Genomic DNA, 14,558 nt, shown 5'->3' on the forward strand with positions numbered 1-14,558 from the left:
GTGGAGACCAGAAGAGTCGTGGAGATAATTGGGAAAAGCAGCCCAGTTTGGATTCAGTAACAATTGGGTCTTTGCTGGTATACATAAAGGCCCCTTCTCCTGCGCTGGCCAAAGCCACATTTCCCAGCTCCTTTCCACCAGGACAAAAAAAAAAAAAAAAAAAAAAAAAAAAAAGCTGTGGCCTTGGAGATGCTGGAGATAGGGGGCAAGCCAGTTAATTAGCATGAGGTGAGCAGGGAAGGCTTTGCTTCAGCTGACAGGGAGGAAGGTGTGTGACCCCCCTCTTCCTGTTAGACCCTGAGTCTATTTATGTGGCTGTAAATCAAGAGGCAGGTACCCCTCACATTTGTTCCGTGCTTCACACTCTGCAACTTGCCTTCACTCTGCCCTCATGACCACCCTTTCCAAAGTAGGTATTGTTTCTCCCATTCCATAGATAAAATGAGTCTCAGAAAGGTTACGCATCCTGCCCAAACTCACATAGATCATGAGCAAGGTCAGAATGTTCAATCAGGCCTTAGGACTCCTGATCCTGTCTTTCCACTAAGTCACAGGGTATCCTGATAACTTTTAGGCCACACACACTCCATCTCCTGCTGTTTTTCCTCACCTTCAAGCCTCGCCTTCACCTCCCACCCACCTCTAGGTGTGACGGTTACCAGGCTGAGACCTGAGCTCCTAGCCCCACCTGCAAGACAGCCCTAGTGGAAAGTCTCAGCAGGTGGTTTGGTTTCACTGGCCGTGACCATCTTCTGTGCCTCAAGGCCGGCTTCTCCGTTCCTGCTAACAGACTCCGGAGCCCTTCCCTCCCAAACGCTCCTCAAAGATAAGGCTGCAGCTTGCCTGCTCCCCTTTTCCACCTTCGCTCATTTTCTGCTGCATTCTGTTCCCTTCCGGCGCTGAACTTTTCTGTGGGTGGGTGGGCAGGGGATAAAGTTTCCTGCATGACTACTTGCTCATGATTCATACTTTAAAATAAAAGCACAACTGGTCAAAAATGAGAATTCCTGGATCTTAAATTAAGAAGAAAAAAAGTTACTAATACCGGGAAAAAACTAAAAGGCTTGTGTATGGTCTATCAAGCCTCCTCAGGGCCTATCATATTCTATGGAAGGTATCCACTTTTCAGGCCTTAGGCCTTGACAGACCCTCTTACTTTCCCCATTTGTTCAACCGCTTGTGGCCAAGAAAAGGCAGATGTGCTAAATGCCCCCCGAGTTTCTCTGAGGACCCACCGGCAGCTCAGTCCGGCCCCTGGAGATGGACCCAAGAGTCTTCTCTGGAAAGCAAGGCCCCCCTCACTCCCACACCTTGGTCATGCGCCACGGTGCCCCTCCTGTGAACTCCAGCTCTCCTGAGGCTGCTTTCTGAGGGGGGGGTGAGGGCGGGGCTGAGGGGTCACAGTGGGGTTCTGTAGTCAACACTGCCTGGCCAACTTCCAGGGGAGTCAGGAGCTGCTGTCAACCCACAGGGGGGAAATGAAAAAGCCTGGGTCAGCCACTCTTCAGGGGCCTTTCTGAGGGCCTGGGGACCGAGGGGAGTGGGGACATAGGAAAAGGACTTCCTCTCTCCACTTCCTCCTAAAGGAGAGTTATCAAAGCTGTCCACCTGGGAAGCCTTTCCCTTCCAGCCCCTCCCTACCACCATCGCCAAAGGAAGCAGGAAAACATCCGTCATCACAGCCCCGGATGCTGCTTTTCCAGTGGCTTCCACCAGGATATCCCTCAGCCTTTTCCCAGGGGCTTAGGGATCTGGAAAGAGAATGTGGTGAAGTTGCCAGCGTCACTGTGGAATTCCTGGCCTCGAGGAGGCTGGCTAACTGGTCCCGGACTGGTTTTAGAAGATCTGGTCAGCTCCCAGCCAGTTCCAGAGAGGGCCCATTACACGTCCCGGGGGACGCCGTACGCCCTTGGGTGACCTCAAAGTGCACACCTCTGCTCAGGTTACAGGGAGGCCTCTGGAGAGCCTGAGCTGTCACCAACACCTCCTCTCTCCTTGGCATCTATTTCTCTCCTGGGGGTGAGTGTCTCTGGGAGCTGGGGCGGAGGGGGCAGTGCACGAGAACCGGGCCTGGGCAGGAGGGCTCCAGAGCCTGCAACACTGGACAGCTCGAACCCTTGCTCAGAGCCCAGCAGCTTCGAGAATCGGAAACTGCCCGCTTCAGACTCTCAGGCCTCCCTACTCCCTCTCTGCCCTTGGCCTCGAGAACGAAGAAAGGAAATTTCAAAGGTGATTTCCAGGTTTCCGGAGCAAACTGAATAGCCGAGGAGCAGGAGCAGGGGCGGCCCTGAGGGAGGGTGAAGGCAGTGGCTCGGCACAGCCTCCACTCTGCTATCGGAGGATCTCAGGCCTACCTGATGCCGCTGGGGCCTCAGGGGTGCCCTGGCCGAGGGGGCCTGTGATGTGGCCAGGAACAGAAACCAGAACTCTCAGGCAAGCCGCCTGGGCCTCCAAGCCTCCCTGGCAGAGAGCTTCTTCCACCTCTCACCTGGCGAAGGCAGAGAGGCAGGGAGACGTGGTACCCGGCCCTCTGCCGTGTGCTCGTGCCCTCTGAATTATACATCTGCCTCGGCTCCCAGCACCCTGGGGACCCAGCGAGAGCCTCCAAAACAGGCCCAGGAAGCGATGGGCTACATTTTGGGGTTGCAGATTGAGGCACTTGGCCTGAAGGTCCTTTATTTTGGGGGAGTTTCCTACTTAACCTGCCTTACCCTGACCCCCCGTGGTGTGAAAGAACAAAGGAGAGGGACAAATAAACAGAGAAAGTCACAAGCACCAGCCATGGTGGAGTTCCACTGGCAGATGCTAGGGTTGAGCTGAGGAGTGGGCACAGGCCCAGTGGGCAGGGCTCATCCTCTGCTACCTCTTATCTACCTCCTGTGGCCCCTGCAAAACCCCATCCCAACCCAGAAAGGAGTCAGGAGGGGTCAGGGACTGGCAGTGGATTCTCAGGGTTGGACGTGTGGGCAGAGACAGAAAGTGATACCCAAGGATCTCCTGGGGGTACCGAAGGCTCGCTCACTTCTCAAGGGGAGCAGGTCAAAGACGTCCAGCACCTTTTCAGGGAGCAGGGCCCACAGAACGGATCTTGGGTGAGGCAGAGGGAAAACAAAAAGTCTCGGGAACTATCTTTGGGCACCGCCCCCCACGCCCAACTCCTAAGTCTGGGAGTTGATTTCAGAGCTCAACAATAAACTGAATTAAGTGTAGTTACAGCCCTGAGCTACCATCTCACTCCGTGGATCTTCCCCAGTGGCAGCGGGGAGTGGGGAGTGGTCCCAGACCGGTCCAAACAAACGTTCCCCATCCCTGCTGCCTGGGTGTCTGACAGCTCTCAGGCCACAGCCAGGACTGCTCCTTTCTGTAGGTTTACAAACAGCCCTCAGCTGCAGGGGGTGGGGCGGGGCACATGACTGCCTGGGGTGAGAATTCTGCAAAGTATAAGCCAGAAGTCAGGAAACTGGACGCTGAGCACGGGCCCTCAGTAAGGGACTGAAGGAACTCTTGTAACCAGTGATGCTGAAATGAGACTTTAGCGTGCACAAGGAACCCTCACATTAGGGACACACAGAGATGGGAAGGAGGGTGGGGAGGATGGTGGCCGGAGGACCCAGGAGGCCCAGGAAATCCAGAGCTTTGGAGACAAAGGTCTTGGGGAGAGGAGACGGTGGGGAAGGGAAGGAGAGCTGAGAGGTGAGTCAGGCAGCGAGAGGCAGGACCCTTGCCCGGAGCGGGCGCAGGGCAGCGGGGGAGGCAGGTGCTTGCTTCAGCTGGCTGGTCCTCCTCTGGCCTCCGTTCTTCACGCCTCCAGTTAGCTGGGCCATGTTCACTTCCTGCCAGAGCCAGGAGCGCTGGGCCACCCCTGCCCTGCTCCATTAGATGTCTTCCCAGGGCCTGAAGTACTGGCTCTGTGGCAAAGAGAAAAGCAGGGTGTGACGGTCTGGGCCCAGGTAGGGCCCACCAATGGGATGCTCCCTGGCGCTCCAGCATCCCTTGAATTTCCACTAAGGCCTCCTCCGTGCCACGTGCTGAGCCACAAGGCTCCTGGGGCTGCCAGTCCAGGTGAGGACATGGCAGGTCAACGGGCCACTCAACCACAGCTCTGCCTTGGTTCTCTCTACTCCCTGTTCACAGGCCCAGGGCGCTGTGAGAGGAAGGTGGGACCTGCCCTCTGGCTCGGCCAGGCCACGAATCACTTTTCCTTCTTTTCATGACAAACACACTGCTTCTCACCAGAGACCAGTGTGATCTAGTTCCTTAGGGTTGAGGGTGAGATCTGCTCTCCAGCTTTCTCAGAGACTTGTGAAATCTGAGACCCAAGCCACAGCCTGTGGCTGATGTGTCAGCCCCAAGTCAGAGGTTACGGGGGAAGGACAAGCAGAGGGGAGTCAGAGGAAAGGCAAGTTGGGAGCCCGGGAGCATTGGGAGGGGGGTTGGAGAAAGAGTTTTTACGAGACCCAGCTCATCTGCATCCAGGGCTGGGGGCGGAGGGGTGGGAGGGCTGCTTGTTGGAGGAACGGACAGAGGCCAGAAGGGAGACTGCCAGAGCAGGGGTTGGACCGTGCGTAAGGGTGCAGGCTGGCGAGTCAGGCTGGTTCTGTGCCCTGGTTCTGGTATCTGCACGCCCCGGCCTGCATGATGGGGCAAGCTATTTAACCTCTCAGTGACTCTGGCTACCTCGCTCATCTGTAAACTGGGATCGTAACAATACCTGCCCCATGGAGGTTACGTGGATTCATGTAGAAGAGGGTCTTTATTCGATAAACATTAGCTATGAATACTTATTACCCAGGGGGTCTGAGGGAGTCAGGAGCGCGAGCGCTGCTGCTACGAAACCTGGAGGGACCAAGGCAGCCGGGGCGCGTTCGCCCCAGCAGAGTGGGAGGCCAGCCTCAGGCCCACAGGACAACTGGGCAGAGGGTGGACAGCTGGTGCCTCTGCTGCCCCTTCCTGGCACAGCTCACGACAGACTGGCCCTGTGGCCCAGGCTCTTCCCTTTCCGGGGTGCAATTTTTCTTTGCCTTCTTCACCCAGGAGTCGCCTGCGCTGTGCCTCCCTCACCGCCCTCCCACACGGGGCCTCTGACTCTTGGTAAGAATGGCGATGGCCCACCGAGGACACGTCTCCCCGCGCTGCCCTCTGCCCCCATCTTCCAGCCAGGAACGCGGCAGCTGCAGAGGGGGCGGACACACTGAGGGCTCCGGTCAGCCGCCTGACCACTTCCCTCCCCTCCCAAGCCCGGGGGGCTGGTGTGGGCACCACCTGGGGCTGGCAGTGGGCCAGCAGCTCCTGCCAGCGGATGTAGGTCTGGGTAGCCAGGTCCTTGAGTTTGGTCCGGTGCATGGCCTGGGGGTTCTCCCGGATGTGGGTGCTGACGTGGCGGTCCAACTGCATGCACAGCAGCTGCAGCTCTCCCTGCAGAGGCCGTGGGGCGGGCTTGGGTGGGGGAGGCACAGGCCCGGCAGCCGCAGTCGGGGAGGGGAGCACAAAATCGGAGGAGGAGGAGGACGGGTCTGAGTGGCTGCTCAGAAGTCAGGCAGGAAAGGCGGCGGAGGCACGGGGTAACCGGGGGTGCGGGTCAGTATCCCTTGGGAAGGCCTGCTGGGACGCCGGGAGGAGGACGAGGCCGGCTCCCCCAGGCCTGCTTCTTTCTCAGCCTCCCGCTCTTTCCAGTTCCTGGCAGCGGGCTGGGCTCCTCCCCCAGTGGCCCCAGCCCAGCCTCTTGGGAGACTCACCCATTGGTCTGGAGTAAGGTCCTGGCAGCTGACCACCAGCCCAGCCAGCGTCAGGAGGCTGTGGCACAGGTAGCAGATCTGGGGAGAGACGGGCTTCCCTGAGCGCAGCTCCGGCCCAGCCCTGGGCTTCCCGAGACAGTGAGTGGGGAGGTGTCCTCAAGGAGGGCCCCGCTCACTCAGAGCTCTGCCCCTGAGGAATGACCGCGCTCGCCCCCCTCAGAAAAAGAAGAAATCTCTGCCATCCAGAATCCACACTGTCACCCAGCCCCGTCCTGGGGCTCCAGAGGAGAAAGCCCGTGGGCGAGAGGGGCCTGTCCCCTCTGAGCTCTGCCTGCTGTCTGTGGCACCCACGCCTGTGCGCACTGTGACCAGAAGCCACTGTCCACTATACGCGTACACGGGTCCCCCATGGGTGCCCAGCTCAGCCCGGGGGGACACCCCTGCAAAGAGAGATGTGCAGCTCAGTCCAGACACTCCCACCGTGCTGACAGGAGGAGGCTGGCGAGGGAGGGGGGCAAAGGGCAGGAGGTCTGGTCGAGCATTTGCACACCTTACCCACCGACGCACACCCTCGCTCTTGCCCCCTGGACACCAAGGGGTGCAAACAGGACGAAGGCCGATTCTATGTGATCAGAGGCTAAGTTAGATTCCGGGGCCCCCTTGGACTCTGTGGGTGCCCATTCATTTATGAGACATTCACCTGCTGTGCACAGAAACGAAGTACGGGGAGCACCCAGCCCAAAGGCAGGCGAGGCTCCTGCTGTGCAGACGGCCTGCTCCTGGCACTCAGGGGGCACACCCCTCTCCCACTCAGAGGTGCCTGCTACTCTGCCCCCTTCAGACTCCTCCTAAGATAGGAAGGGTGGCAGGAAGCACCCCACCATCACGCCTGTGGCAGATAACCAGCCCTGGGGCTGAGCTGGGAGGGGAGAGGCAGGCTCTAGAGATGGCCAGCAGGGCTCCAGCTTGGTGATAATGGGGTTGGAGCTCAGAGCCAACCAAGGCTCCCCTGTCCCCCCACTTCCCCTGCTCTTATCATCCTCCCCCTTGAGAGCACCTGGTGGTGCCCCAGAAACGGTCACAGCCTCTTTGCACAGACCCAGCAGCCTCCTTAGGGCAGACGCTGGAACGGTTTTTGAGAGCATCAGACACTCTGGAGTGTAGTCTTCTCCAGCTCAAACACCACATGCAAACTCCTGAGGCCACAGGTCACCGGCCCCCCTCCTCCAGCGGCACCTGCCCTGCCCAGGACCCAGCCTGTTCTTCAGCACAGCAGCTGAGGCCCGCAGGTGGCAGGCTGGCCGGGTTGGGTGGCATGGCACCTGGCAGTGGGGAAAAGCAGGGGGCCCACTGGGTGTGCCTCCAGGCGGCGCTGCCCCGGGGCTGGGGAAGATCCAGCCTCCGTGAGCAGGGTCCACCTGCTGGGTCCCCCTTCCCCAGCCTGGCCTTGCCCTCAGGAGGACACGGCATTTGGAACTCCTGAACTCTGCGGTCATGGCAAACGGCTCTTTCCCGCCATCCCAACCCCCTAAAGCAGGCTCAAGCCTGTGCGCTAGACAGCGTACCTTGACTAAGACACAGCCACACACACTCAGACGTCAGAGGGGAAAAGATGCTTCAGGAAGGCAGTCATTTGGTTACTGACACTGAATACTGAACCTCAGCTTTCCCGTGGACCAGGAGGACAAAGGGTCCTTCTGGCTTTTCTGGGGAGGTGGGGAGCGGTGGTGGTGTGCAGCTGAGAGGGCTTCAGGGAGGAAGTGACTAAACCAGGTCTCAAAGGTGCCGTAGGATTTGAGGTGAAGGTGGCCCTGTGCAGGTGGGGCACAGCCAGGATTACAGCACCAGACAGATCCCGGGCTGATGCACGCAGCAGAGGCAGGGCGCGCTGGGGGACTGACCGCCGCTGGGGCACGAGCTGGGCTGGAGCGGGGGGGAGGGGCACCCTGGGGACTGGGCTGGCAGCAGAGAGACCAGACAGCGGACAGTGGAGGCCACTCAACGCTGCTCTGAAGCAGGGAGCCTGGGTTGTGGAGGACAGACGGGGGGCACTTGGGGGAAGCAGGGGATAGAATCCGCTGGGAAGGAATCCACCGAAGTGAAAACGCGGCTCTCAGGATTACACTTCCTCCTTCATCTTTTTTTTTCTCTCTTTAAGATTATTTCTTTACAATGTGTGTGCTTTACTCATATAATCAGAATATAATGAAAAAAAATTAATTTTAAACCAGACAATGCCAATGGTAAACGACTGAGCCCAGGTGGGTCTGGGGTAGGTGCGGGGCAGGGGAGAGGGACGTGACCTTGGGAACACCCTCTTCGAGAGGCGCATTGAGCACGCTGATGGTGAGAGGTGGCAGAAGCCGAAGAAAATATCCAAGGGCGACGGAGCCGTTGGTTGGCGGCCGGGAGGCGGGCCTGTCTGCGGGGTGGGTGTGAAAGCCCGGGAGGGCTGTGGCATAGGGGAGAGAAGGACCTTTCACCTGTAAACATTCCCCCAACCCAAGGGGGCGCTGAGGCGCTGGGCCGCGGGCTCAGGTGGAGGCCCTGGCCAGGCCCCCAGCCCCCTGATCCCCCCTCCCCTGCAGAATGTATCTTCCTGGGAGGGGGGCGTGGTGACGGTGGGCCTGGGATCTGAGGAGTGCCCTGGAGGAACGCCTGTGCAGTGGGGATTTACTGAGAGAAAACAGCGGCTACGTCTGTACAGGTTTCACAACTTCAGTCTTAACGCCGATTCCCATAATTGAATCGGGAGGGAAAATCCCAGGAAAACTAGTCTGAATACGGGTTTGTTTGTTTGTTTGTTTTTTGCGGGGGCTGCGGGGGGGTGACACGAGAATAGCAAGAAGGAAGAGGTAGTTCTGAAGAAGAGCCCTGTTAACCACATTGTATAAGCCGATCGTCCAAAGGGCGGGTGCGGGTATGGGGGAACCGTGCCCACTACCTGGAAGGAGGGCTGGGAGCATTCTCCCCGCTTTGGGGCAAAGGGCTTCGTTATCAGCAGAGTCACCCAGACCATTCCTCCCCGCGGTCTCTGCCCTGAGAGGATGAGGAGAGGTGAGAGAGGGTCCTTCTGCTCTTGTCCAGACAAAGGGACAGACCGTGGCGCCGGGGACACGCCAGGCTTCTCCTGCACCTCAGCCCTCCTCTCCCAGGCCCTGTTTCTGTGAAGGTCAGAGAAGCAAACCATGAGCAGAAACTGGGGCCTAGCAGGCTGGGGGAGGCTGAACCTGGGTCTCCGTCCTCTGGAAACTTCCTCCGGTGGGGAGGGCGGGGGCTAGCCCAAGGAGCCCGGCAGGGCCGGGCAGGAGACAGGGTAGGCTGCTCAGCCAACAGCCAGGTGCGAGAGCTGTGTTTCCTGCTCCAGTTGTGCTGTGACCAGTTCCTGAACTCAGCAAGCCCGTTCCTGTCCTGCTGGCACCACAGAAACGTGGGGCTCTGTCTTCTCTTTCAAGATACTGGAAAGGGAGGCTGGGCAGAGGCCAGGCATCAGCGGGGCCAGTGCAAGGTGGCCCTTCCTCCTGTCTGAGGCCCCTTCCAAGTCCCTACGGGCGGGCGGGGGTATGTATGGGTGTAGGGGAGGGTGCCGGGTGGCTTCAGGGTTACTGAGCAGTGCAGGGGCACACCTTGAGTGGGGGCTATATCCATCCAAGCTTGGGCATCTTGTCTGTAGAACGGGTGTTCCCCAGCTCAGGCCACCCAGCACCTCCCGACTGGGGCGTGAGTGGAGGCTGGGAAGCCCCCAAGGGAATCGGGGCCAGGAAACCTCAGTCAACGACCTGGGGAGAGGCAGAGTCTGAGGCACGGGACGTGCCCGAACCCAGTGCCGACAGGAAAGGACGGTCCCCTCCCGCTGCTGCCAGCGGGGCCTGCAGCTCCATCTTCCGGGTCTCTCCCTGGAGTCTGGCAGGCAGACTTTTCTGAGAAGTTCTGTGCAGGATGCCTCCCTCCTGGCTCTAGAGCCTGGAGACGGGCCCCGTCCTCTCCCTGGGGAAGGATGACAAGGCAGAGAGATAACGGACAGCCCACTGGGCTTGTCACCCGCGAAGGGGCCGGGGGAGGGGAAGGCCAGTGTCTCCTTTTCTGGTCCAGCTAGTTCTGACCCGGGAACCGCCAGCCAAGTCTTGGTGTACAGAGCTTTCGTCATGAGACGAAAGGGAAAAAGGGTGGACGGTTCCCAGGAACTTCATCCTTTAGAAAAATTCCCCTCTAGCTAATGCCAAGGGAGCTGGCTGTGGGTTATTTACGCTAAGAAAGGGCAGAGAGGGGGAGGGAGAGGATCTCCCAGGAAGCTACTCGCTCTGGCCGGAACATAATAGTTTCTCCCACCTCGGGTCTGACCAAGAGTGCAGGCTCACCCGAGGCAACCCTTCGAACCCAGCCCCCTCCCTGGAGGCTGCCAGCCCGGTGGGGAGCAGAAGGGGTGCAAGGAAGGCGGGGGATGGCAGACCTTGCTCTTGGCTGGAGGGTCCTGGGGGAGCAGGTCCAGCCAGGCTCTGGGGCAGCTGCTGTGGGGCATGGGGGGTGATGGGGGGAGAACTAAGGCTGACCGAGGAACACCTGCTGGGGAGGACACACTGACTCAAAGGACACAGCCTTCCAGCCAGGCTGCTGGGGCCCAGGGGCTCACACAGCAGATGTCGCTGGCTCCCGCCAGCAAGCTGGCCCTCAAGGCCAACTGCTGTCCGGTTCCTTGCCCGGGATGCCAGCACCCCAGAGCAGCCTCCCTTGGTCTCACCTCTCCAGGCTCACAGGCTCTGGGGTTGGGAGGGGTGCTGTCCTGGGGGACCTGCATTCAGCCACAGCCTGGCTGGGCTGCTCTCAGCCGCGTTTGGAAGGCCTGGAGGTCCAGGAGGAGAATTCTGCCATAGGTCCTGTCATTGCCATGTGTGGGTCTTCTCAGGGGTTCTGTTCCCTCAGAGACACTTCGCTGCAAACACACGTGCTGAAGGTCAGTTCTAGAACCAATGAAGTCTGGGAAAGAGTGAAGCCGTGCTGGTCTGCCTTGGGCCATTTCAAACCCAAGGCTAGAGCTAGGCCCTGATGAATTCTTTTCCTTCCTTCCTTCCTTCCTCCCTCCCTCCCTCCCTCCCTTCCTTCCTTTCTCCTTCTATCAAATTGAACCCTATAGCATTACTGCACAGTGCCCTGACCCAGCGGGTTCCCACAGAGGTCCTGCTGACCTTCACTTTCAGTAGATGTGGAAGCTGAGCCTGGAGAGGTCCCCCGACTGCATATGGCCATCTCCACGAAGTGTTAGGCCTGATGCAAATGTCTGTACGTGCTCCCTTAAGCCGAACAAGCTGTGTGTGTGTGTGCGCGTGCGCTCGTGCTCCCTAAAGGGGATTTAACCCTGGAGAGAGATCAAGGCCCTTCTGCACTGCACAGCCAGGGCCCAAGGGCCTGCTAGAGGCAGGACAGGGAGAGGCTGAGGCTCCCCCCTGGGGAGGAGAGTCGGGGCAGCAGGCATGGTCTAGGTACTCCATCACACACCGGCTGGGCAAACAACAACAAAAATAGTCAGTCGTGAGTAATCCTGAGGTAGGGCTACTCGTAGGCCCCAGGCCAAGAGCCTCAGACTGGTGACAGACTGAAGCTCATCTGGCTAGTGTGTCCACCGGGGCTCAGGATGAGAGGGGATGCGTTTTTCTAGGGGAACCCCGTCTGGACCTGTCCTGGAGTGTGACACCTGCCACCATCTCTAGGGTGCTATTTCTTCCTAACTTCCTCTGCCCCACAAGTGCAAGATTTATTCCCCTTGCCCTGGCTGTTCCTGCTCCAAGGTTACACTCTCTGACCTTGGCTTGGGCAAGCACCAAAGCAGCAAGCAGAGGGCTGTGCCCACAGGAAAGCTGAGTATGGAAGTGACTCTGACCAGGACAGGTCATCCATCATAAGTCCTAGAGAGAAGGAAATGACAAGGACGCATGACCCATCACTAGGAAATGACATGGTGACACGGCACCTCTTCCTAGCCCAGGTCCCTGGAAGCGCAGGGCACAGAGGCCAGAGAACAGACGTCACAGGCAGGACTCGCCAGACTCACCCCGGGGGCTTGCAAGGACAGACACTCAGTTCTGTAAATGAGAGTGCCTGTTTAGGCGTGGGGGTGGGTGGAGCCCTAGACATGGAGCAGGCTGACGGGAGACAGGATGGCAGCATCTGGACAGGACCAGGACTTCCGGCTCAACAGCTGGGAATGGCCACTGCCTAGAAAGTTTGTCTCAAGGCCCCAGCGGGGCGGAGAGATGGGATGTCTCTGCTGAGGCTGCTAGAGGACCTCGGGGCCCCGCATGGGTCCCCCTCCACAGGTATCTCAGAAGATGAGCCCCTCACCTGCTCTTCTAGCTGCCCAGAGGAGGTGGGTTCAGAGACCTGAGACCCTGAACTCACTTGAAAGGGACCGAGGTATTCTTTTTTTAAGCTCTATCCTGAACTTGGAGTTGGACCTTGAGCAGCCCTGGCCCCTGCTCTTGGCAGTGAGGATGGGGAGGGAACTAGGAGGCCGTGGCACAGCAGGGCCAGGTGGGGAAGAGATGCACTTGAGACAAAAGCAGGAAGGCTGAGGGCTTTTTGTTCCTGTGGACCTGCTGCAGGGGGTTATCTCAGCGCATCTGCCCCCCTCCTATGTCTGCGGGTGGGAGGAACCAGGGGCTACAGGCAAACCCCTGCTGGAGTGCTCCCACCCAGCCCACCCTTCCTTTCTGGCTTCCTGCTGGCCATGGCGGGGGGGGGGGACGGGGGGGGGATTTGACAGGCGGGGATTGGCTGGCCCATCCTGCTCCTCCAGCTGGGACTAGAGACCCTGACCCCAGGGGGATCTGGAACGGAAACCCAGCTCTGCCTGCTGCCCAGAGAGGGACGACATTCTCGGTGCCTGTGTTTGAGAATCTACGCCTGGGTGTGCACGTGTACATCAGTACGTGGATTCCAGCTCTGGAGGGAGCCCCTGAAACCAGCCAGGGTGTTGGCAGGGGCTGGAAGGGCCCCACGGAGTGGTGGCTTCCTCAAAAGCAGTGGCTTCCTCCCTTCTCTTTCTTATCTTTCTCACTCTCTGTATTGTCTCCTGGCGTGTTGGCATGGCCAGCGCCTGGGAAGCACTGCCCTCCTAATACGTCCCATGGGTGTTAGAGAACAAGGCCTCGGCCCACGGCTGAAGACCAGAGGGATGCCATAGACACTAAGGCTTCCTGGTGCCCAGGATCCTGCTCCCTCCTTTGTCGAGTCCCAGCCTCCCGTCCCCTACACCCAGGCCAAGGTGCCACACAGTGGGGACTTCAGCCCGGACTCCAGGCAAAGATGTGTGACCTGGGCTGGCCACTCACTTCATGCCTGGCTATGTGATTAGCTTAGAGGTGAGCACATGACCCAAGCCAGGCCAATGAGACTCAACTTTGGGACTCTGTTAGGATCCAGGACAGAAGCTCCTTCTTTCCCCCTGGCTAGGGTTGCAGAGGGAAGGAAATAAGCCCGGGGTGTCTCAGAAGCAGCGGGAAAGCTGCCTGGGAACGCACCAAAAGGCAGAGCCTAGAGATGCAGAGAGCAACACTGACGTTTCACGACACTGCTCAGCCCTGGTCCAGCTGAGCCTGATGAGCTGTCCCAGGACCTCCTGGGACGTGTGTTGGTGTTTCTGTCACTACAGGGTCCTGGCAAAGACGGGGTGAGAAGGGGCAGGACAGGCGGTGAGCAGAAGAGCAGTCGAGGGGGCCGTGGGCTGCCTGGCAACTGCTCCTCCAGGCTGAGGACAGCTAGGGAGGGGCCTCACACACCCTTCCCGCTCCCCGCTCAGGTGCGTGACAGTGGGAGCTGAGCCCAAGCTGCTTGCACCGGGCTCTTAGAAGGCACTGCTGAACTCCCTGGTGGTCCAGTGGTTGGGACTCGGCCCTCTTACTGCTGGCGCCTGGGTTCGATCCCTGGTGCGGAAACTAAGACCCCGCAAGCGGGCACTGCTCCCCCGCCCACACTCCCGAGGCTGGTGGGCGGGGCTGGGTGCAGGGGGGCAGGAGAAGGTCCCTCACCAGACTGTACTTGCTCAGGGTAGGCATTTTAATGGAAGCATGTGGTTGAGATAGACCCTGGACCCAACCCTCAAAGGCGACTCTGTTCAGGTGTGTGAAGCAATGTGAGGACAAGCCACTGGCTGAGTGAACAGACTGTAATGACCACCGGAATCCAAGGATAGGAGAGACAGGCCAGGCATCGCCAGGAAGGAGGACCAGCAGGGCAAAGACACGGGCCTGAGAATGGAGGGTTTCTGGCAAAGACACCCACTGCTTGGAATCAAATGGAGTGGTTTGATGCACAGGAGAAAAACCGCATGGATGAAGTAGGCCAGCTGACACAGGCCTTGGATGCGGGGGTTTGAATATGATGTGACAGGCACTCAGGTTCGCTCATTCCTACGAAAGAACGGGAGAAAGACGATCGCAGAGTTGTCCAGGAGGACCTGAAGGATGGAGAGACAGAGGCAGGGGGGTGCTAGGGCAGAAGCAGTGGAGTCACCCGCACGGGGTAAGGACGGTGCCTACGGGAGGGACCCTTGAAGGGTCCTTAGGAGGACTGAGCCTGGGGTGGCGCAGGGCAGAGAGCAGGCCAGAGCTGCCGAGGACTCGGGCTGGCTGGGCTTCAACAACAGCTGCCTGCAGAGTCTAAGCCTCTCCTCCCCAGCTCGACAAAGTCACTTTAAGCCCTGCTCGTACACCTGCAAAGAAGCCAGAATTCCCGGGAGTCAATCAAAGCTGGCCTGGGCCCCCCGCCTCATGTGCCTTCAGACGCTCAGAGGTACCCACTGTGAAGGGGCTCAGTGGCCACTCAGGTGGC

At 59.2% G+C, this 14,558-nt stretch overlaps 1 protein-coding gene across 1 annotated transcript in view; it reads right to left on the bottom strand.

The window, feature by feature from the left end:
* Positions 1-3,457: 3,457 nt before the first annotated feature.
* FAM178B (family with sequence similarity 178 member B) overlaps positions 3,458-14,558 on the bottom strand; it is a gene marked incomplete at its 5' end in the record, with an annotated part of 99,289 nt that continues 88,188 nt past the window's right edge. The window contains 3 exons of the mRNA XM_082643011.1: positions 3,458-3,908; positions 5,263-5,415; positions 5,736-5,813. Of these exons, the coding sequence (XP_082499137.1) occupies positions 3,876-3,908; positions 5,263-5,415; positions 5,736-5,813 (264 nt within the window). The 3' untranslated portion in view covers positions 3,458-3,875. The remainder of the gene's footprint in view (positions 3,909-5,262; positions 5,416-5,735; positions 5,814-14,558) is intronic.

This window comes from Mesoplodon mirus, assembly GCF_964341445.2.
Source record: "Mesoplodon mirus genome assembly, chromosome: 14".
Classification (NCBI taxonomy): domain Eukaryota; kingdom Metazoa; phylum Chordata; class Mammalia; order Artiodactyla; family Ziphiidae; genus Mesoplodon; species Mesoplodon mirus.